Raw genomic sequence first — 21,070 nt, 5'->3', positions numbered from 1 at the left:
CGTATGCGTGCGTTCGCTCCGTGTGCGAAAGAGATGGCGATATCTAAGTGCCATTAGATAGAAAGAGAAAGACTGAGAGAGACAGCGTGCAGTCGAAAAAGCTATGGTAGGGATGGCGGCCGAGGGGATGGGGTTAGGGGGGAGTTCATGTATGTGTCTTGTTTATCGGGAGAATGGGGGGGGGGGGGGGGGGGTGTGAGATATTTTTGTGTTCTTCAAAATTGATATCTTTGCAATAATATTTAATATTTACAATTATGCTCTTAACGATCAATATATCGTCATAAGATCGTAATAATATATGTAATCACACATACACTCACCTCTCACGTTCTCGTATTCGATTGAAATATACATATTTATTTACAATAATAGTATAAAATACACAACGTTTACGTATGTGCGTATTGATATTTCGAATTATGTGTAACGTGTTTATGATAATTTTGATATAAAAATAATTATTGTTATTTGTGAGTAGGTTTTTCGTGACGACTTTGTTACGTTTGAAACGGACGACGAAAAAAAAAAAAAAAATTTTTTTTTCTTTGTTTTTAGATATATATGCGGCCCTGAAAAGGGCCTTTTTGAATATGTTTACTTGCAGTCTATCTGCATATGATACTGCGTATATTATTATTATTTATTTTTTTCTATACGTAGAATTGTGCAAATGAGACTGCGACGACGACGACGCAGACGCAATTAGGCACGTTCTCCTCGGATCCTGCGCGCCAATTGAATATCCTTAGGCATGATCGTCACACGCTTAGCGTGGATAGCGCACAGGTTCGTGTCTTCGAAGAGACCGACGAGATAAGCTTCGCTTGCTTCCTGCAGGGCCATTACGGCGGAACTCTGGAAACGGAGATCGGTCTTGAAGTCTTGAGCGATCTCACGAACGAGACGCTGGAATGGCAGTTTGCGGATCAGAAGCTCAGTGCTCTTCTGGTAACGACGGATCTCACGAAGGGCGACCGTACCGGGTCTGTAACGATGAGGTTTCTTCACACCTCCCGTGGCAGGAGCGCTCTTGCGAGCCGCCTTGGTGGCGAGCTGCTTGCGCGGTGCCTTACCACCGGTAGATTTTCGGGCCGTCTGCTTAGTACGAGCCATCCTTGACGATGAATGAACGAACACGCACGAAACGAAAATTTATTATGACAAACTTAGAGACGTCTCTAGACACGTCCGCACGAAGGGAACGTAGTCGACGGATTAAAATTTTTGTAAAGGAACGTTAGCTTATATACGAGTTCTACTACGGCTAGAGGGACCGCCGCGATGACGATTCGATATATCCGTCTCTCTCTCTCTCTAAGCTATGCACGTTCTCTCTCACGCGTTCACTGATCGATGCGAAAAATTCATGTTTGAGTTGTTGTTATTATTATTATTATTAGATATATTTTTAATGAATTAATATTATTATTCTTTCAGATATCATCGGCCTACGTCGAACGAGTTAAACGCAGGATATATATGATACGAGATCGAAATGAATGAGAAGATCGACGGAATCGACAGTACGGCGGCGGCTTCGAGCTTACAGCGCTACAGCTCTACAGGAAGGTAACTACGACGATCAAATATATTATATATCTCTAATTAAAATTCGATTCAAGACTAGTAAAGAAAAAAAAACTGTTTTTGTATATGTTAATAATTAGGAATCTTATCAGAGTATGTATGTGTGTATTATATATGTATATAATTAATCGATTAAATATGTTAATAAATAAACATGTATTATTATTGTTATTTGATAATAATAATAATAATAAACGACGGCTAAATCGTTTGAAACTTTAAATTATTGTTTATCGAAACTCTTTGTGGCCCTGAAAAGGGCCTTTTTATTATTATCTCCTTCATAAATCGTAGCGTTCTACTACGGCTTCGTTTACTTGGAGCTCGTGTACTTCGTTACGGCCTTAGTACCTTCGCTCACGGCGTGCTTGGCGAGCTCGCCGGGCAGAAGAAGCCTCACCGAAGTCTGCACCTCCCTCGAGGTGATCGTCGATCGCTTGTTGTAGTGAGCGAGACGAGAAGCCTCGGCGGCGATGCGCTCGAAGATATCGTTCACGAAAGAGTTCATGATCGACATGGCCTTACTCGAGATACCGGTGTCGGGATGTACCTGTTTCAGTACTTTGTAAATGTAGATGGCGTAGCTCTCCTTCCTCTTATGCTTCTTCTTCTTCTTGTCCGACTTGGAGATGTTCTTCTGAGCTTTGCCCGATTTCTTGGCGGCCTTTCCGCTAGTCTTAGGCGGCATGATGACGAATAAACAAATTCACAATAATGCAATCGAAAGTTAATCTCGTGTGATACACGTGCGCACCGTACGGGAGCGCAAGCGAAACTGGAGAGTACCGCTTCGATCGTAGTATTTCACGCACCCCCTTGGTAATGGGGAATGGTGATGGCAGTTCCTAGGGCCGTGCCCTATCTACTGCGGTATCCTGTTCGCCGTCCGTTTCTACGGACGGGTCGTTGGGGTCGGGTAATTCCATGGAAGTACCCTAGTGGCGTATGCTGCAGACATCTCTTGGTCCTCCGTACATTCTCAGAGCGATCAAGCGCACCGGATGAGACCCCGTAAGGGGAGGTCCAGCGAACGACCTGCTCTGCGAATGTCTGCGCACGACAGATGTCGTGGTACAGAGGGAGGGTTCGGAGACATCTTGCTGCTGCCAAATGTGTGTTGCGTATTCGTGTCTCGTTGAGATCATGTTCCGTCGCTGGCGGTGAAGGCTGCAGATGGGTGAGGGTGGTTGGTAGAGAAGAGTGGAGAAGAAGTGGTATTCGGCATTCTGACAGGTTGTCGGTGTTCTGTGTTGTTGTGGTTTGTTTCGGCGAGTCCGGTCCGTGACCGCGTAGACTCCCACGATCCGATCAAGCGCACCGGATGAGACCCCGTTCGGGGAGGTCCAGCGAGCGACCTGCGGTCGTGGGTGAAAAAACGTAGTCTAGACGCCTCGCTCTCGGTCGGGGCCGTCAGGATAAGTCCCGCTTGGGATTTCCTTTCGGTCGGCCGCGGTGAGACGCTATTGTACAGACCGGTTCGTCGGGTACGGCTCTTTGTAGGAGCCGGGTGATTTGCCCGTTACTACGGACGGGTCGTTGAGGTCGGGTAATTCCAGTGGAAGTACCCTAGTGGCGTGTGCTGCAGACATCTCTTGGTCCTCCGTACATTCTCAGAGCGATCAAGCGCACCGGATGAGACCCCGTAAGGGGAGGTCCAGCGAACGACCTGCTCTGTGAATGTCTGCGCACGACAGATGTCGTGGTACAGAAGGAAGGTTCGGAGACATCTTGCTGCTGCCAAGTGTGTGTTTGCGTATGCGTGTCTCGTTGAGATCAAGTTCCATCGTTGGCGGTGAAGGCTGCAGATGGGTGAGGGTGGCAAGTAGAGAGAGTGGAGAAGAAGCGGTATTCGGCATTCTGACGGGTTGTCGGTGTTCTGTGTTGTTGTGGTTTGTTTCGGCGAGTCTGGTCCGTGACCGCGTAGACTCCCACGATCCGATCAAGCGCACCGGATGAGACCCCGTTCGGGGAGGTCCAGCGAGCGACCTGCGGTCGTGGGTGGAAAACGTAGTCTAGACGCCTCGCTCGCGGTCGGGGCCGTCAGGATAAGTCCCGCTTGGGATTTCCTTTCGGTCGGCCGCGGTGAGACGCTATTGTACAGACCGGTTCGTCGGGTACGGCTCTTTGTAGGAGCCGGGTGAGTACCGCTTCGAACTCTCGGATTTTGTTTAAATAAGGCCCGCGCGGCACGCGTAGCGTTCGCGCATACGGTGCGGCATACAGACGCAGAACTCTATCGACCAATCAGAAACGATCGTCGCGCTTAGTACGAGAGGGGGAGGGGCGGGGAGGGGAGGAGGTAAGTTTGTGTGTTATTCGGTACCTCGCACTCCCCTGCCTCATCACCCCCGATCATCAGAGTCGTTCCGATTGGTATACGAGTCGCTCGTTATTAGAAAATATAATAAATAACCACAAAAAAAAAAAAAAATAATAATAATAATATAATAATTATAGACAAATATTATTTATTACTAACCATAAATAATATTATATATATATATATATATATATATATATATATATATATATATATATATATCATGTCTCTATATAGACGACTACTACTGTTGTTGTTACATTATTATTATGAATGATTCGATTCATATGAATCGAAATATTAGTAATTAGTAATAATTATCGTAAATAAATAAATATATAATAAAATAATTTCATTTCATATCTATTATATCGTCGTCGGAGTTGTATGATCGCGCGTTTAATAGTAGCAGTAGCAGTGTGTGTGTTGTAAAATATCTAATAATATTAGAATAAAGACGTCATAATCGCTTAGGAAACTTAACATTTTTCTATGTATATAAGATATATTTTGTGGCCCTGAAAAGGGCCTTTTTAATCGTCACAACACGATGAAGAACGAGGTCGTACGATCGTTCGCATGTATCGTCATCAAAATTTTATAAATTCGACGATGACGACGACGACGTCGACGACGACCGTGTCTCATCGTCACACTACACGCGGTGTGTTTAAGCCTTCTTCTCGGTCTTCTTGGGTAGAAGTACGGCTTGGATGTTAGGTAGGACTCCACCTTGTGCGATAGTCACGCCCGAGAGTAACTTGTTCAGCTCCTCGTCGTTACGGATCGCCAACTGTAGATGTCTCGGTATGATCCTGGTCTTCTTGTTGTCGCGGGCGGCGTTGCCGGCCAACTCGAGTACTTCAGCGGCTAGGTATTCCATGACGGCCGCGAGATACACGGGTGCACCGGCACCGACGCGCTCTGCGTAGTTACCCTTCCTGAGCAGTCTGTGTATACGTCCTACCGGAAACTGTAGACCGGCACGGTTCGAACGCGACTTTGCCTTCCCCTTGACTTTGCCTCCTTTACCGCGACCGGACATGATTATAGAGAATTAATGAAAAATTAGCAACGCAAATATAAATATGAGAGAGAGAGAGAGCGGTACGCGTGCGTACGGCTCGAGAGCGCGGTGAACAGTAAAACACTCAAGGTAGTCCGTCAGCTTTTTATATACTCGAGACGTAGTCACGTCAATCGGTGCGGTGGTATCGAGAGAGACTCTGACTCTGTTTGATTGTATTGAAATTGTAAATTGTTAAATTTCTGTTTCTTATTAGTGTATACAGTATAGTATTAAGATTACGACGATGAATGATGTCGAGTTTCGGGAGAGTCGGGCAGTCGGGCGGGGCGGGACGGGGGGTGTCGGAATTCGAATGCGAATAGAAAAATGAAGTAAAAATTATATATATATATATTATTTTTTTTGTAATAAAGAAAGGAAGGAATGAAATAAAAAATAATATTATTAAAGTGAAATTAGTCGGGCGCGCGGGTCGCGTGTCCTTTTAGTGTTTCGTGTGCGATAATGACAAAGATCGGTAGGTCAGTCAGTTTGTTTGTTTGTTTGTATGTATGTATGTATGTATGTTTGTTTTTTTTTTTTTTTTTTTGTTTTGTTTGTATGTTTCTGAAATGAAAAAAAAAAGAAAAAAAAAAAAAAAAGAAAAGAAATAAAATTGTGCTATTCTCTCTATGATAAAGGTATGTGGATACTTTCGTATAATTTTATTATTATTATTTCTTTATTATATATGTGTGTGTATATATATATTTTTGTAATATATTCCGATATACCTACGCTTTTTATAAATTTAGAAATTATTCGTCGTATCGTTCGAAACTTTAACTCATTTTATTCGTCGTCGTAGCATTGTAAAAAAGAAAAATTAACGCACGACGACGAATATATTCGTTTATTATGAAACTTATGTTAGCCCTGAAAAGGGCTTTTTGTCGTGCGATTTACGCGCCGCACACGCTTGCATCGTCATCGTCACAGTGTTCGTCGCCGTCGTCTTATTCGTCTTCGTCGAAGCGATCGGATTGGACGAATGTATGTCGTCGATGATGTTGGTGTTGTTGTTTTTGTTTTGGTTTTTTTTTTTTGATGATACTTTTGAAAGATGTCATCGTTATTATCACCGCTGCGGCGGCTGCATGCGGCTTACTTTTTAGCGGCGGCTGAGGCGGCCTTCTTGGCTGCCGGTTTCGACTTCGGCGTAGCGGCGGCGGCCTTCTTAGGTTTCGGCGCTTTAGGTTTCTTAGTCGGCGGTTTCGCGGTCTTCTTCGCCTTCGATGCGGCGCCCTTCGCCTTCGAAGGAGCGGCCGCCGCGACGGCCTTCTTAGCGGGTGCCGGTTTCTTTTTAGCGGCTGCAGCTTTTTTATCCTTTATCGTCGCCTTCGCTTTCGATTTGGACGGCGACGACGCCGCCGCCGCCGCCGCACCGGAGGACGCACCGCCGGCGGCCGCTTTCTTGCCCGCGGCGCCGCCCTTGCCGCCGACTGGAGCGGAAGAAGCCGCCTTTTTCGACTTACCCGAAGCGGCCGAAGATGCGGCCTTGCCGCCGGACGCGCCTCCGACTCCGGCACCCGCCGGTTTCTTCGAAGCGGACGATTTCGACTCTAGTTTGAACGAACCCGATGCGCCCTTGCCCTTCGTCTGTATGAGTGCGCCCGATTCGACGGCGCTCTTGAGATACTTTCTAATGAACGGTGCCAATTTCTCAGAATCGACTTTGTATTGAGCCGCGATGTATTTCTTGATCGCCTGAAGCGAAGAACCGCTACGTTCCTTCAACTCTTTGATGGCGCTGTTCACCATTTCCGATGTTTTAGGATGAGTCGGTTTCGCCTTAGGTTTCTTCGCGGCGGCGCCACCGGCGGCGGCCGCGGACGCCTTCGGTTTCTTCGCAGGGGTCGCCGGTGCTGGGGCTTCGGTCGCTACAGCTGTGTCGGCCATTTTTATTTTATTTTTTATATTAACTCAATTCACAAAAACTAATAAACGTGATGCACGATATACGTATGTATATTACGTTCAATAAACTAAACGAGAGAGAGAGATAGAGAGTGTCGACGCGGCGGAGAGGTCGCTAGTGGTAAGTGGAGTCCGAGCAATACCGTAAGGAGAACCGCGATGTCGCTAGACAATTTCTCGTACGAACGCTTAAAACTTTTCACTAACAGGTATCATTTCGAATACGATATTTATATAATGTAAAGTATTTTTTGAACGTTCTATTACATAAAAAGATACCTCTTGAACCTATCGATCGTTCGAAAGCCGAATTCGTAGCATAGTTCGACGAAGATGAGTACGAATCGCGTTTAAATTCGTTATAGTTCTAGACGCGTACCTCGAGCCTCGTTTAAAAGTTATTTTATTCTATTAAAATCGTTTTAAACGTTTCGTTCTAACGACAGATTGAAAGCGAAGATACCTCACTGATAATGTATAAAAGCGCAACTCTTATTCGATAATTTACTAACAATTTTAGCGTGTTGCAAGTCGACGTTCGTAAAACACGCTACTATGCGAGTCGGCATACGAAGCACGAGAAAACGTAGTCTGATATGCGAATTCGTATCGAATAATATTAATATATAATCTATTACGATAGATAATTAATAAGAGTTTCGAAAGATAGTTTAAACAATAAAAATAATCTACAGTAACCGTGTACATTTACGTGACGCCGAGCTTCTTCGCGGCGTATGATATAAGGTTCGCGGCGCGTTCGTAGCGCGTGAAGTAGAGCCGAGAGAACGACGTCGACGTGGACGTGGACGTTTTATCATATATAAAAACATTTAAAGTATATAATTTTTCATATCTATACATTCGTATTGTAAATATAAATATATTTGCATCGATTGTACGCACTCATTGAGATACATGGTAGAGTCTATTCTATGTTAACGATGAGATACGAACGTATCCGTTGTATATACTAATAATTATAATGAACAATAATCGTTTATTTATATTATATTTCATTTAATAACAATTTTCTTACTCATTGTATTGTATTATATATATTATGAAAAGACGTCATTGATCGATTGAAACGAGCATTTTTGTATATATAAACAGATCCATATGCGGCCCTGAAAAGGGCCTTTTTTATATTTAGTTTTCGCAGTATTGTATTTGTAAATTTTTGATTTAATTACAAAAAAAAAACATCGAAAACATTTTAACCGCCGAAACCGTACAGAGTACGTCCCTGACGTTTCAGGGCGTACACTACGTCCATGGCGGTGACGGTCTTCCTCTTCGCGTGCTCGGTGTAGGTGACGGCGTCGCGGATTACGTTCTCGAGGAACACTTTGAGGACACCGCGAGTCTCTTCGTATATCAGACCGGATATACGTTTCACACCGCCTCTGCGTGCGAGACGACGGATGGCCGGTTTCGTGATACCTTGGATGTTATCACGGAGCACTTTCCTGTGTCGCTTCGCGCCTCCTTTCCCCAGACCCTTTCCACCTTTACCGCGACCGGTCATTTTCTTGTCTTCGGTTTGTCTTGTTTAATCTGAACGGCAAAGAAAGACGTACAGAAATCCGTCCGCTGTCGATCAGAGACGATCACTTTATGGTAGTCTCGTCGTTCTACGCTCGACTGATATATAAGCGCTCGACTAACTACACACGTATGCGTGCGTTCGCTCCGTGTGCGAAAGAGATGGCGATATCTAAGTGCCATTAGATAGAAAGAGAAAGACTGAGAGAGACAGCGTGCAGTCGAAAAAGCTATGGTAGGGATGGCGGCCGAGGGGATGGGGTTAGGGGGGAGTTCATGTATGTGTCTTGTTTATCGGGAGAATGGGGGGGGGGGGGGGGGGGTGTGAGATATTTTTGTGTTCTTCAAAATTGATATCTTTGCAATAATATTTAATATTTACAATTATGCTCTTAACGATCAATATATCGTCATAAGATCGTAATAATATATGTAATCACACATACACTCACCTCTCACGTTCTCGTATTCGATTGAAATATACATATTTATTTACAATAATAGTATAAAATACACAACGTTTACGTATGTGCGTATTGATATTTCGAATTATGTGTAACGTGTTTATGATAATTTTGATATAAAAATAATTATTGTTATTTGTGAGTAGGTTTTTCGTGACGACTTTGTTACGTTTGAAACGGACGACGAAAAAAAAAAAAAAAATTTTTTTTTCTTTGTTTTTAGATATATATGCGGCCCTGAAAAGGGCCTTTTTGAATATGTTTACTTGCAGTCTATCTGCATATGATACTGCGTATATTATTATTATTTATTTTTTTCTATACGTAGAATTGTGCAAATGAGACTGCGACGACGACGACGCAGACGCAATTAGGCACGTTCTCCTCGGATCCTGCGCGCCAATTGAATATCCTTAGGCATGATCGTCACACGCTTAGCGTGGATAGCGCACAGGTTCGTGTCTTCGAAGAGACCGACGAGATAAGCTTCGCTTGCTTCCTGCAGGGCCATTACGGCGGAACTCTGGAAACGGAGATCGGTCTTGAAGTCTTGAGCGATCTCACGAACGAGACGCTGGAATGGCAGTTTGCGGATCAGAAGCTCAGTGCTCTTCTGGTAACGACGGATCTCACGAAGGGCGACCGTACCGGGTCTGTAACGATGAGGTTTCTTCACACCTCCCGTGGCAGGAGCGCTCTTGCGAGCCGCCTTGGTGGCGAGCTGCTTGCGCGGTGCCTTACCACCGGTAGATTTTCGGGCCGTCTGCTTAGTACGAGCCATCCTTGACGATGAATGAACGAACACGCACGAAACGAAAATTTATTATGACAAACTTAGAGACGTCTCTAGACACGTCCGCACGAAGGGAACGTAGTCGACGGATTAAAATTTTTCGATCGTAGTATTTCACGCACCCCCCTGGTAATGGGGAATGGTGATGGCAGTTCCTAGGGCCGTGCCCTATCTACTGCGGTATCCTGTTCGCCGTCCGTTTCTACGGACGGGTCGTTGGGGTCGGGTAATTCCATGGAAGTACCCTAGTGGCGTATGCTGCAGACATCTCTTGGTCCTCCGTACATTCTCAGAGCGATCAAGCGCACCGGATGAGACCCCGTAAGGGGAGGTCCAGCGAACGACCTGCTCTGCGAATGTCTGCGCACGACAGATGTCGTGGTACAGAGGGAGGGTTCGGAGACATCTTGCTGCTGCCAAATGTGTGTTGCGTATTCGTGTCTCGTTGAGATCAAGTTCCGTCGCTGGCGGTGAAGGCTGCAGATGGGTGAGGGTGGTTGGTAGAGAAGAGTGGAGAAGAAGTGGTATTCGGCATTCTGACAGGTTGTCGGTGTTCTGTGTTGTTGTGGTTTGTTTCGGCGAGTCCGGTCCGTGACCGCGTAGACTCCCACGATCCGATCAAGCGCACCGGATGAGACCCCGTTCGGGGAGGTCCAGCGAGCGACCTGCGGTCGTGGGTGAAAAACGTAGTCTAGACGCCTCGCTCTCGGTCGGGGCCGTCAGGATAAGTCCCGCTTGGGATTTCCTTTCGGTCGGCCGCGGTGAGACGCTATTGTACAGACCGGTTCGTCGGGTACGGCTCTTTGTAGGAGCCGGGTGATTTGCCCGTTACTACGGACGGGTCGTTGAGGTCGGGTAATTCCAGTGGAAGTACCCTAGTGGCGTGTGCTGCAGACATCTCTTGGTCCTCCGTACATTCTCAGAGCGATCAAGCGCACCGGATGAGACCCCGTAAGGGGAGGTCCAGCGAACGACCTGCTCTGTGAATGTCTGCGCACGACAGATGTCGTGGTACAGAATGAAGGTTCGGAGACATCTTGCTGCTGCCAAGTGTGTGTTTGCGTATGCGTGTCTCGTTGAGATCAAGTTCCATCGTTGGCGGTGAAGGCTGCAGATGGGTGAGGGTGGCAAGTAGAGAGAGTGGAGAAGAAGCGGTATTCGGCATTCTGACGGGTTGTCGGTGTTCTGTGTTGTTGTGGTTTGTTTCGGCGAGTCTGGTCCGTGACCGCGTAGACTCCCACGATCCGATCAAGCGCACCGGATGAGACCCCGTTCGGGGAGGTCCAGCGAGCGACCTGCGGTCGTGGGTGGAAAACGTAGTCTAGACGCCTCGCTCGCGGTCGGGGCCGTCAGGATAAGTCCCGCTTGGGATTTCCTTTCGGTCGGCCGCGGTGAGACGCTATTGTACAGACCGGTTCGTCGGGTACGGCTCTTTGTAGGAGCCGGGTGATTTGTTGGAACTGGCGCTGGTTTTGCGTCAGTGGTGTTCCTTTTGGTGAGTTGTCCTGGCGTTGTTGGCGTCGTCTTTAGGTCTGGAATGTGATCTGATGGTGTTTCAGTGCGTCCAGCTAGTGTGACACTCCTGTCCGGTTCTGCAGAATTACTCATGATTCGATCAAGCGCACCGGATGAGACCCCGTTCGGGGAGGTCCAGCGAGCGACCAGCGATCATGGGCTTTTCTGCAGGTAGGCGTCCTGGATGCAGCCGAGTCCAGTAGGATGAGTCCCCGTAGGGACTACCTCTGGTTCGATGCATCGTTAGCGGACGTCGTTGTTTCCGGGCTGGTGTGTCGTGGTGTCAGCTGGGTCGACGTTCTGTCGAGGAGCGGGCGGGAGGCGACGCGATGGTCGGCTCTCGCTGAGGGCGTCATCGTTGATGAGCTCTCTCGGGTACGCCCATCCGTCAGGTGGCCGTGCGTGCTGCGGTGCCATATCCTTGATGTGGGTGTGGTCCGACTGGTCGGCACGCATGAACATCTTCGTGGCTAGGCGTCTGGTAAATTCCTCGACGGTTTCGACTTTGAGATCTCTCGCAATTGTTGTGTTCCGTACGTAGCGTGGTGCATTCGTGATGGCCCGCAGTGTGAGAGATTGCTGCGCTTGCAGCTTCTTTCGCGAGGCAGGGCCAGTGAGTGCGTACCATGCTGGAGCGGCATACGTGAGGCGTGATCTCACGTATTGCTTGTAGATCCCGAGTTTGACGCGCAGAGGGAGGCGCGATTTCAGCACTGGATATAGTTTGACACGTGTAGCACGCGCCAAGTTGATCACATTCGCGACGTGATGATTCATATTCATCCTTCGGTCGATGGTCACTCCAAGGTACTTGACCCTGTCAGACCATTGGATCTCCTTTCCGAATAGCCGGAGGGGAGATGGTAGGTTGGATGCTCTTCCTAAGACGATCGCCTGTGTCTTCTCGACGTTGACGGTTAGCCGCCATTTGGCTAACCAGTCGGGAAGTTGATATAGCATGAGCTGCATCAGTATTGCAGCTTGCTTCCTTTTGATAGAGGTGGTGATGTACGCCGCGTCATCGGCGTATAGGGCCAGGACGGCTCCGTCCATCAGTGGGATGTCGTCAGTGTAGCAGGAATAGCATACCGGAGATAGGCAGCTTCCCTGTGGGACACCGGCGGTGATCCGTCGCTCTGTGGACAGAGCTCCTTCAACATCGACTTGGAAGCGTCGGTTCTCCAGGAATGACGCTATGATGTGTACGATTCGCTTCGGCATGGATGGTCGAAGAGCCAGCTTGTATAGCAGCCCTTCGTGCCATACTCGGTCAAAGGCTTTCTCCATATCGAGGAATACTGCCACTGGGAACTCCCTCTTGTTCAGTGCCACTGCGGCGTAGTGCAGTATTCTCGCTATTTGGTGCGTGGTCGAATGTCCAGCTCGAAAGCCAAATTGTTCCGGCCGAGGTTCGATGTGTGGTCGTAGGTGCTGAAGCAGCAATCTCTCGAACATTTTCGAGATGGTAGGCAGAAGTGTGATGGGCCTGTAGCTCTCCGGTAAAAGTGTGTTTTTACCGGGCTTCGGTATCATGATGACTCGGCCTTGCTTCCACGTAGATGGAAAGTGGCCCGTGCGGAGTATTCCGTTAAATAGCCGCGTGATCGCGGCTATGCTACGCGGTGGTAGGTGGCGGAGGGCGGAGTTTGTGATTCCGTCGCACCCCGGGGCCTTACGTGGGTTCGCACGCCTTGTCATCCGTAGTACTTGTCCCGGTGTGATGACTATGGGGTCATCGGTGGGGGACAGTGGTTCTGCCAGGTATTCTCGAACTTGTTCTTCGACTGCTGTGCTGTGTGCCTGGTAGCGAGCAGGGTTCGGTGTGAACTGCTGCTCTAGCGTGGTTGCAAAGATCTCAGCGCGATCCGCTGTCTGGTATCGTAGAGTTCCATCGTTCGCTCGGAGTGGACGTCTAGGTTCACTCGAGTTGGTGAGGTTGCGGTTGAGTCGATGAAGTGACTTCATGTCGTCTGCTGCAGTCTCGATGGTGCTCTCCCATGTTCGGGATCGGTGGTCGCTTACTGACTCTGTGGCTCGATCGTTGAGGCGGTTGAGTTGTCGCTTTAGCGTGGGGCAGCGGGTTCGCTGCCACAGCTTGCGTAGCTCTCTCTTCCTTGATAGAAGCTTCCTTATATGGCCAGGTAGGGTGTGGTATCGGTGTGATACCTCCTGTGTGTGCGTCGCTGCCTCGTAGGCGTGACGCAGGGTGTCTCTGACGTCTAAGGCGAGGTCTTCTATCTCCTCTGCGTTCGTTGCTGGTTTCATCCTCGTGTTCTCCTCCAGATGTTCCCTGTAGGTAGTCCAGTCGGTGCACCGGCGAGGTGGTCGTCTGGCTGCAGCTAGGGTTGCTTGCAGTGTTAGGAGAACCGGTTGGTGGTCGGACCCCATGTCGTCCGCCAAGACTTCCTGCGAGAGTCTCTGTGTGAGCCCCCTGTGGACGGCTATGTCTAGCACGTCGGGTGTTAGGATTGATTAAAATTTTTGTAAAGGAACGTTAGCTTATATACGAGTTCTACTACGGCTAGAGGGACCGCCGCGATGACGATTCGATATATCCGTCTCTCTCTCTCTCTAAGCTATGCACGTTCTCTCTCACGCGTTCACTGATCGATGCGAAAAATTCATGTTTGAGTTGTTGTTATTATTATTATTATTAGATATATTTTTAATGAATTAATATTATTATTCTTTCAGATATCATCGGCCTACGTCGAACGAGTTAAACGCAGGATATATATGATACGAGATCGAAATGAATGAGAAGATCGACGGAATCGACAGTACGGCGGCGGCTTCGAGCTTACAGCGCTACAGCTCTACAGGAAGGTAACTACGACGATCAAATATATTATATATCTCTAATTAAAATTCGATTCAAGACTAGTAAAGAAAAAAAAAAAAAAAAAAAAAAAAAAAAAAAAAAAAAAAAAAAAAACTGTTTTTGTATATGTTAATAATTAGGAATCTTATCAGAGTATGTATGTGTGTATTATATATGTATATAATTAATCGATTAAATATGTTAATAAATAAACATGTATTATTATTGTTATTTGATAATAATAATAATAATAAACGACGGCTAAATCGTTTGAAACTTTAAATTATTGTTTATCGAAACTCTTTGTGGCCCTGAAAAGGGCCTTTTTATTATTATCTCCTTCATAAATCGTAGCGTTCTACTACGGCTTCGTTTACTTGGAGCTCGTGTACTTCGTTACGGCCTTAGTACCTTCGCTCACGGCGTGCTTGGCGAGCTCGCCGGGCAGAAGAAGCCTCACCGAAGTCTGCACCTCCCTCGAGGTGATCGTCGATCGCTTGTTGTAGTGAGCGAGACGAGAAGCCTCGGCGGCGATGCGCTCGAAGATATCGTTCACGAAAGAGTTCATGATCGACATGGCCTTACTCGAGATACCGGTGTCGGGATGTACCTGTTTCAGTACTTTGTAAATGTAGATGGCGTAGCTCTCCTTCCTCTTATGCTTCTTCTTCTTCTTGTCCGACTTGGAGATGTTCTTCTGAGCTTTGCCCGATTTCTTGGCGGCCTTTCCGCTAGTCTTAGGCGGCATGATGACGAATAAACAAATTCACAATAATGCAATCGAAAGTTAATCTCGTGTGATACACGTGCGCACCGTACGGGAGCGCAAGCGAAACTGGAGAGTACCGCTTCGAACTCTCGGATTTTGTTTAAATAAGGCCCGCGCGGCACGCGTAGCGTTCGCGCATACGGTGCGGCATACAGACGCAGAACTCTATCGACCAATCAGAAACGATCGTCGCGCTTAGTACGAGAGGGGGAGGGGCGGGGAGGGGAGGAGGTAAGTTTGTGTGTTATTCGGTACCTCGCACTCCCCTGCCTCATCACCCCCGATCATCAGAGTCGTTCCGATTGGTATACGAGTCGCTCGTTATTAGAAAATATAATAAATAACCACAAAAAAAAAAAAAAATAATAATAATAATATAATAATTATAGACAAATATTATTTATTACTAACCATAAATAATATTATATATATATATATATATATATATATATATATATATATATATATATATATATCATGTCTCTATATAGACGACTACTACTGTTGTTGTTACATTATTATTATGAATGATTCGATTCATATGAATCGAAATATTAGTAATTAGTAATAATTATCGTAAATAAATAAATATATAATAAAATAATTTCATTTCATATCTATTATATCGTCGTCGGAGTTGTATGATCGCGCGTTTAATAGTAGCAGTAGCAGTGTGTGTGTTGTAAAATATCTAATAATATTAGAATAAAGACGTCATAATCGCTTAGGAAACTTAACATTTTTCTATGTATATAAGATATATTTTGTGGCCCTGAAAAGGGCCTTTTTAATCGTCACAACACGATGAAGAACGAGGTCGTACGATCGTTCGCATGTATCGTCATCAAAATTTTATAAATTCGACGATGACGACGACGACGTCGACGACGACCGTGTCTCATCGTCACACTACACGCGGTGTGTTTAAGCCTTCTTCTCGGTCTTCTTGGGTAGAAGTACGGCTTGGATGTTAGGTAGGACTCCACCTTGTGCGATAGTCACGCCCGAGAGTAACTTGTTCAGCTCCTCGTCGTTACGGATCGCCAACTGTAGATGTCTCGGTATGATCCTGGTCTTCTTGTTGTCGCGGGCGGCGTTGCCGGCCAACTCGAGTACTTCAGCGGCTAGGTATTCCATGACGGCCGCGAGATACACGGGTGCACCGGCACCGACGCGCTCTGCGTAGTTACCCTTCCTGAGCAGTCTGTGTATACGTCCTACCGGAAACTGTAGACCGGCACGGTTCGAACGCGACTTTGCCTTCCCCTTGACTTTGCCTCCTTTACCGCGACCGGACATGATTATAGAGAATTAATGAAAAATTAGCAACGCAAATATAAATATGAGAGAGAGAGAGAGCGGTACGCGTGCGTACGGCTCGAGAGCGCGGTGAACAGTAAAACACTCAAGGTAGTCCGTCAGCTTTTTATATACTCGAGACGTAGTCACGTCAATCGGTGCGGTGGTATCGAGAGAGACTCTGACTCTGTTTGATTGTATTGAAATTGTAAATTGTTAAATTTCTGTTTCTTATTAGTGTATACAGTATAGTATTAAGATTACGACGATGAATGATGTCGAGTTTCGGGAGAGTCGGGCAGTCGGGCGGGGCGGGACGGGGGGTGTCGGAATTCGAATGCGAATAGAAAAATGAAGTAAAAATTATATATATATATATTATTTTTTTTGTAATAAAGAAAGGAAGGAATGAAATAAAAAATAATATTATTAAAGTGAAATTAGTCGGGCGCGCGGGTCGCGTGTCCTTTTAGTGTTTCGTGTGCGATAATGACAAAGATCGGTAGGTCAGTCAGTTTGTTTGTTTGTTTGTATGTATGTATGTATGTATGTTTGTTTTTTTTTTTTTTTTTTTGTTTTGTTTGTATGTTTCTGAAATGAAAAAAAAAAGAAAAAAAAAAAAAAAAGAAAAGAAATAAAATTGTGCTATTCTCTCTATGATAAAGGTATGTGGATACTTTCGTATAATTTTATTATTATTATTTCTTTATTATATATGTGTGTGTATATATATATTTTTGTAATATATTCCGATATACCTACGCTTTTTATAAATTTAGAAATTATTCGTCGTATCGTTCGAAACTTTAACTCATTTTATTCGTCGTCGTAGCATTGTAAAAAAGAAAAATTAACGCACGACGACGAATATATTCGTTTATTATGAAACTTATGTTAGCCCTGAAAAGGGCTTTTTGTCGTGCGATTTACGCGCCGCACACGCTTGCATCGTCATCGTCACAGTGTTCGTCGCCGTCGTCTTATTCGTCTTCGTCGAAGCGATCGGATTGGACGAATGTATGTCGTCGATGATGTTGGTGTTGTTGTTTTTGTTTTGGTTTTTTTTTTTTGATGATACTTTTGAAAGATGTCATCGTTATTATCACCGCTGCGGCGGCTGCATGCGGCTTACTTTTTAGCGGCGGCTGAGGCGGCCTTCTTGGCTGCCGGTTTCGACTTCGGCGTAGCGGCGGCGGCCTTCTTAGGTTTCGGCGCTTTAGGTTTCTTAGTCGGCGGTTTCGCGGTCTTCTTCGCCTTCGATGCGGCGCCCTTCGCCTTCGAAGGAGCGGCCGCCGCGACGGCCTTCTTAGCGGGTGCCGGTTTCTTTTTAGCGGCTGCAGCTTTTTTATCCTTTATCGTCGCCTTCGCTTTCGATTTGGACGGCGACGACGCCGCCGCCGCCGCCGCACCGGAGGACGCACCGCCGGCGGCCGCTTTCTTGCCCGCGGCGCCGCCCTTGCCGCCGACTGGAGCGGAAGAAGCCGCCTTTTTCGACTTACCCGAAGCGGCCGAAGATGCGGCCTTGCCGCCGGACGCGCCTCCGACTCCGGCACCCGCCGGTTTCTTCGAAGCGGACGATTTCGACTCTAGTTTGAACGAACCCGATGCGCCCTTGCCCTTCGTCTGTATGAGTGCGCCCGATTCGACGGCGCTCTTGAGATACTTTCTAATGAACGGTGCCAATTTCTCAGAATCGACTTTGTATTGAGCCGCGATGTATTTCTTGATCGCCTGAAGCGAAGAACCGCTACGTTCCTTCAACTCTTTGATGGCGCTGTTCACCATTTCCGATGTTTTAGGATGAGTCGGTTTCGCCTTAGGTTTCTTCGCGGCGGCGCCACCGGCGGCGGCCGCGGACGCCTTCGGTTTCTTCGCAGGGGTCGCCGGTGCTGGGGCTTCGGTCGCTACAGCTGTGTCGGCCATTTTTATTTTATTTTTTATATTAACTCAATTCACAAAAACTAATAAACGTGATGCACGATATACGTATGTATATTACGTTCAATAAACTAAACGAGAGAGAGAGATAGAGAGTGTCGACGCGGCGGAGAGGTCGCTAGTGGTAAGTGGAGTCCGAGCAATACCGTAAGGAGAACCGCGATGTCGCTAGACAATTTCTCGTACGAACGCTTAAAACTTTTCACTAACAGGTATCATTTCGAATACGATATTTATATAATGTAAAGTATTTTTTGAACGTTCTATTACATAAAAAGATACCTCTTGAACCTATCGATCGTTCGAAAGCCGAATTCGTAGCATAGTTCGACGAAGATGAGTACGAATCGCGTTTAAATTCGTTATAGTTCTAGACGCGTACCTCGAGCCTCGTTTAAAAGTTATTTTATTCTATTAAAATCGTTTTAAACGTTTCGTTCTAACGACAGATTGAAAGCGAAGATACCTCACTGATAATGTATAAAAGCGCAACTCTTATTCGATAATTTACTAACAATTTTAGCGTGTTGCAAGTCGACGTTCGTAAAACACGCTACTATGCGAGTCGGCATACGAAGCACGAGAAAACGTAGTCTGATATGCGAATTCGTATCGAATAATATTAATATATAATCTATTACGATAGATAATTAATAAGAGTTTCGAAAGATAGTTTAAACAATAAAAATAATCTACAGTAACCGTGTACATTTACGTGACGCCGAGCTTCTTCGCGGCGTATGATATAAGGTTCGCGGCGCGTTCGTAGCGCGTGAAGTAGAGCCGAGAGAACGACGTCGACGTGGACGTGGACGTTTTATCATATATAAAAACATTTAAAGTATATAATTTTTCATATCTATACATTCGTATTGTAAATATAAATATATTTGCATCGATTGTACGCACTCATTGAGATACATGGTAGAGTCTATTCTATGTTAACGATGAGATACGAACGTATCCGTTGTATATACTAATAATTATAATGAACAATAATCGTTTATTTATATTATATTTCATTTAATAACAATTTTCTTACTCATTGTATTGTATTATATATATTATGAAAAGACGTCATTGATCGATTGAAACGAGCATTTTTGTATATATAAACAGATCCATATGCGGCCCTGAAAAGGGCCTTTTTTATATTTAGTTTTCGCAGTATTGTATTTGTAAATTTTTGATTTAATTACAAAAAAAAAACATCGAAAACATTTTAACCGCCGAAACCGTACAGAGTACGTCCCTGACGTTTCAGGGCGTACACTACGTCCATGGCGGTGACGGTCTTCCTCTTCGCGTGCTCGGTGTAGGTGACGGCGTCGCGGATTACGTTCTCGAGGAACACTTTGAGGACACCGCGAGTCTCTTCGTATATCAGACCGGATATACGTTTCACACCGCCTCTGCGTGCGAGACGACGGATGGCCGGTTTCGTGATACCTTGGATGTTATCACGGAGCACTTTCCTGTGTCGCTTCGCGCCTCCTTTCCCCAGACCCTTTCCACCTTTACCGCGACCGGTCATTTTCTTGTCTTCGGTTTGTCTTGTTTAATCTGAACGGCAAAGAAAGACGTACAGAAATCCGTCCGCTGTCGATCAGAGACGATCACTTTATGGTAGTCTCGTCGTTCTACGCTCGACTGATATATAAGCGCTCGACTAACTACACACGTATGCGTGCGTTCGCTCCGTGTGCGAAAGAGATGGCGATATCTAAGTGCCATTAGATAGAAAGAGAAAGACTGAGAGAGACAGCGTGCAGTCGAAAAAGCTATGGTAGGGATGGCGGCCGAGGGGATGGGGTTAGGGGGGAGTTCATGTATGTGTCTTGTTTATCGGGAGAATGGGGGGGGGGGGGGGGGGGTGTGAGATATTTTTGTGTTCTTCAAAATTGATATCTTTGCAATAATATTTAATATTTACAATTATGCTCTTAACGATCAATATATCGTCATAAGATCGTAATAATATATGTAATCACACATACACTCACCTCTCACGTTCTCGTATTCGATTGAAATATACATATTTATTTACAATAATAGTATAAAATACACAACGTTTACGTATGTGCGTATTGATATTTCGAATTATGTGTAACGTGTTTATGATAATTTTGATATAAAAATAATTATTGTTATTTGTGAGTAGGTTTTTCGTGACGACTTTGTTACGTTTGAAACGGACGACGAAAAAAAAAAAAAAAATTTTTTTTTCTTTGTTTTTAGATATATATGCGGCCCTGAAAAGGGCCTTTTTGAATATGTTTACTTGCAGTCTATCTGCATATGATACTGCGTATATTATTATTATTTATTTTTTTCTATACGTAGAATTGTGCAAATGAGACTGCGACGACGACGACGCAGACGCAATTAGGCACGTTCTCCTCGGATCCTGCGCGCCAATTGAATATCCTTAGGCATGATCGTCACACGCTTAGCGTGGATAGCGCACAGGTTCGTGTCTTCGAAGAGACCGACGAGATAAGCTTCGCTTGCTTCCTGCAGGGCCATTACGGCGGAACTCTGGAAACGGAGATCGGTCTTGAAGTCTTGAGCGATCTCACGAACGAGACGCTGGAATGGCAGTTTGCGGATCAGAAGCTCAGTGCTCTTCTGGTAACGACGGATCTCACGAAGGGCGACCGTACCGGGTCTGTAACGATGAGGTTTCTTCACACCTCCCGTGGCAGGAGCGCTCTTGCGAGCCGCCTTGGTGGCGAGCTGCTTGCGCGGTGCCTTACCACCGGTAGATTTTCGGGCCGTCTGCTTAGTACGAGCCATCCTTGACGATGAATGAACGAACACGCACGAAACGAAAATTTATTATGACAAACTTAGAGACGTCTCTAGACACGTCCGCACGAAGGGAACGTAGTCGACGGATTAAAATTTTTGTAAAGGAACGTTAGCTTATATACGAGTTCTACTACGGCTAGAGGGACCGCCGCGATGACGATTCGATATATCCGTCTCTCTCTCTCTCTAAGCTATGCACGTTCTCTCTCACGCGTT

At 45.8% G+C, this 21,070-nt stretch overlaps 10 protein-coding genes across 10 annotated transcripts; all 10 read right to left on the bottom strand.

Moving 5' to 3' along the window:
* Positions 1-680: 680 nt before the first annotated feature.
* On the bottom strand, positions 681-1,200 carry LOC135194444 (histone H3). Its single transcript, XM_064219914.1, has one exon. The coding sequence runs from the start codon at positions 1,114-1,116 to the stop codon at positions 706-708; it is 411 nt and encodes a 136-aa protein (XP_064075984.1). The 5' UTR covers positions 1,117-1,200; the 3' UTR covers positions 681-705.
* Positions 1,201-1,903: 703 nt separating this feature from the next.
* On the bottom strand, positions 1,904-2,278 carry LOC135194309 (histone H2B). Its single transcript, XM_064219623.1, has one exon. The coding sequence runs from the start codon at positions 2,276-2,278 to the stop codon at positions 1,904-1,906; it is 375 nt and encodes a 124-aa protein (XP_064075693.1).
* A 2,302-nt stretch (positions 2,279-4,580) lies between these two features.
* On the bottom strand, positions 4,581-5,028 carry LOC113403240 (histone H2A). The gene has a single exon (XM_064219622.1). It carries the CDS (start codon positions 4,953-4,955, stop codon positions 4,581-4,583), a length of 375 nt encoding a protein of 124 aa, XP_064075692.1. The 5' UTR covers positions 4,956-5,028.
* A 772-nt stretch (positions 5,029-5,800) lies between these two features.
* On the bottom strand, positions 5,801-6,878 carry LOC135194442 (histone H1B-like). Its single transcript, XM_064219911.1, has one exon. The coding sequence runs from the start codon at positions 6,876-6,878 to the stop codon at positions 6,084-6,086; it is 795 nt and encodes a 264-aa protein (XP_064075981.1). The 3' UTR covers positions 5,801-6,083.
* Positions 6,879-8,115: 1,237 nt separating this feature from the next.
* On the bottom strand, positions 8,116-8,427 carry LOC135194308 (histone H4). Its single transcript, XM_064219621.1, has one exon. It carries the CDS (start codon positions 8,425-8,427, stop codon positions 8,116-8,118), a length of 312 nt encoding a protein of 103 aa, XP_064075691.1.
* An 826-nt stretch (positions 8,428-9,253) lies between these two features.
* LOC135194443 (histone H3) lies at positions 9,254-9,773 on the bottom strand. Its single transcript, XM_064219913.1, has one exon. The coding sequence runs from the start codon at positions 9,687-9,689 to the stop codon at positions 9,279-9,281; it is 411 nt and encodes a 136-aa protein (XP_064075983.1). The 5' UTR covers positions 9,690-9,773; the 3' UTR covers positions 9,254-9,278.
* A 4,637-nt stretch (positions 9,774-14,410) lies between these two features.
* On the bottom strand, positions 14,411-14,785 carry LOC135194307 (histone H2B). The gene has a single exon (XM_064219620.1). It carries the CDS (start codon positions 14,783-14,785, stop codon positions 14,411-14,413), a length of 375 nt encoding a protein of 124 aa, XP_064075690.1.
* Positions 14,786-15,730: 945 nt separating this feature from the next.
* LOC135194306 (histone H2A) lies at positions 15,731-16,178 on the bottom strand. Its single transcript, XM_064219619.1, has one exon. It carries the CDS (start codon positions 16,103-16,105, stop codon positions 15,731-15,733), a length of 375 nt encoding a protein of 124 aa, XP_064075689.1. The 5' UTR covers positions 16,106-16,178.
* A 772-nt stretch (positions 16,179-16,950) lies between these two features.
* On the bottom strand, positions 16,951-18,028 carry LOC135194429 (histone H1B-like). The gene has a single exon (XM_064219864.1). The coding sequence runs from the start codon at positions 18,026-18,028 to the stop codon at positions 17,234-17,236; it is 795 nt and encodes a 264-aa protein (XP_064075934.1). The 3' UTR covers positions 16,951-17,233.
* Positions 18,029-19,265: 1,237 nt separating this feature from the next.
* On the bottom strand, positions 19,266-19,577 carry LOC135194305 (histone H4). Its single transcript, XM_064219618.1, has one exon. It carries the CDS (start codon positions 19,575-19,577, stop codon positions 19,266-19,268), a length of 312 nt encoding a protein of 103 aa, XP_064075688.1.
* Between the last annotated feature and the right edge of the window lie 1,493 nt (positions 19,578-21,070).

The sequence above is a fragment of the Vanessa tameamea genome, chromosome 29 (genome assembly GCF_037043105.1).
Source record: "Vanessa tameamea isolate UH-Manoa-2023 chromosome 29, ilVanTame1 primary haplotype, whole genome shotgun sequence".
Classification (NCBI taxonomy): domain Eukaryota; kingdom Metazoa; phylum Arthropoda; class Insecta; order Lepidoptera; family Nymphalidae; genus Vanessa; species Vanessa tameamea.
This window is presented reverse-complemented; position numbering and strand designations above follow the sequence as displayed.

Coding starts and splice junctions, on each gene's coding strand:
- LOC135194305 (XM_064219618.1), bottom strand. CDS start 19,577: ATGACCGGTCGCGGTAAAGGTGGAAAGGGTCTGGGGAAAGGAGGCGCG.
- LOC135194429 (XM_064219864.1), bottom strand. CDS start 18,028: ATGGCCGACACAGCTGTAGCGACCGAAGCCCCAGCACCGGCGACCCCT.
- LOC135194442 (XM_064219911.1), bottom strand. CDS start 6,878: ATGGCCGACACAGCTGTAGCGACCGAAGCCCCAGCACCGGCGACCCCT.
- LOC135194306 (XM_064219619.1), bottom strand. CDS start 16,105: ATGTCCGGTCGCGGTAAAGGAGGCAAAGTCAAGGGGAAGGCAAAGTCG.
- LOC135194443 (XM_064219913.1), bottom strand. CDS start 9,689: ATGGCTCGTACTAAGCAGACGGCCCGAAAATCTACCGGTGGTAAGGCA.
- LOC113403240 (XM_064219622.1), bottom strand. CDS start 4,955: ATGTCCGGTCGCGGTAAAGGAGGCAAAGTCAAGGGGAAGGCAAAGTCG.
- LOC135194444 (XM_064219914.1), bottom strand. CDS start 1,116: ATGGCTCGTACTAAGCAGACGGCCCGAAAATCTACCGGTGGTAAGGCA.
- LOC135194308 (XM_064219621.1), bottom strand. CDS start 8,427: ATGACCGGTCGCGGTAAAGGTGGAAAGGGTCTGGGGAAAGGAGGCGCG.
- LOC135194307 (XM_064219620.1), bottom strand. CDS start 14,785: ATGCCGCCTAAGACTAGCGGAAAGGCCGCCAAGAAATCGGGCAAAGCT.
- LOC135194309 (XM_064219623.1), bottom strand. CDS start 2,278: ATGCCGCCTAAGACTAGCGGAAAGGCCGCCAAGAAATCGGGCAAAGCT.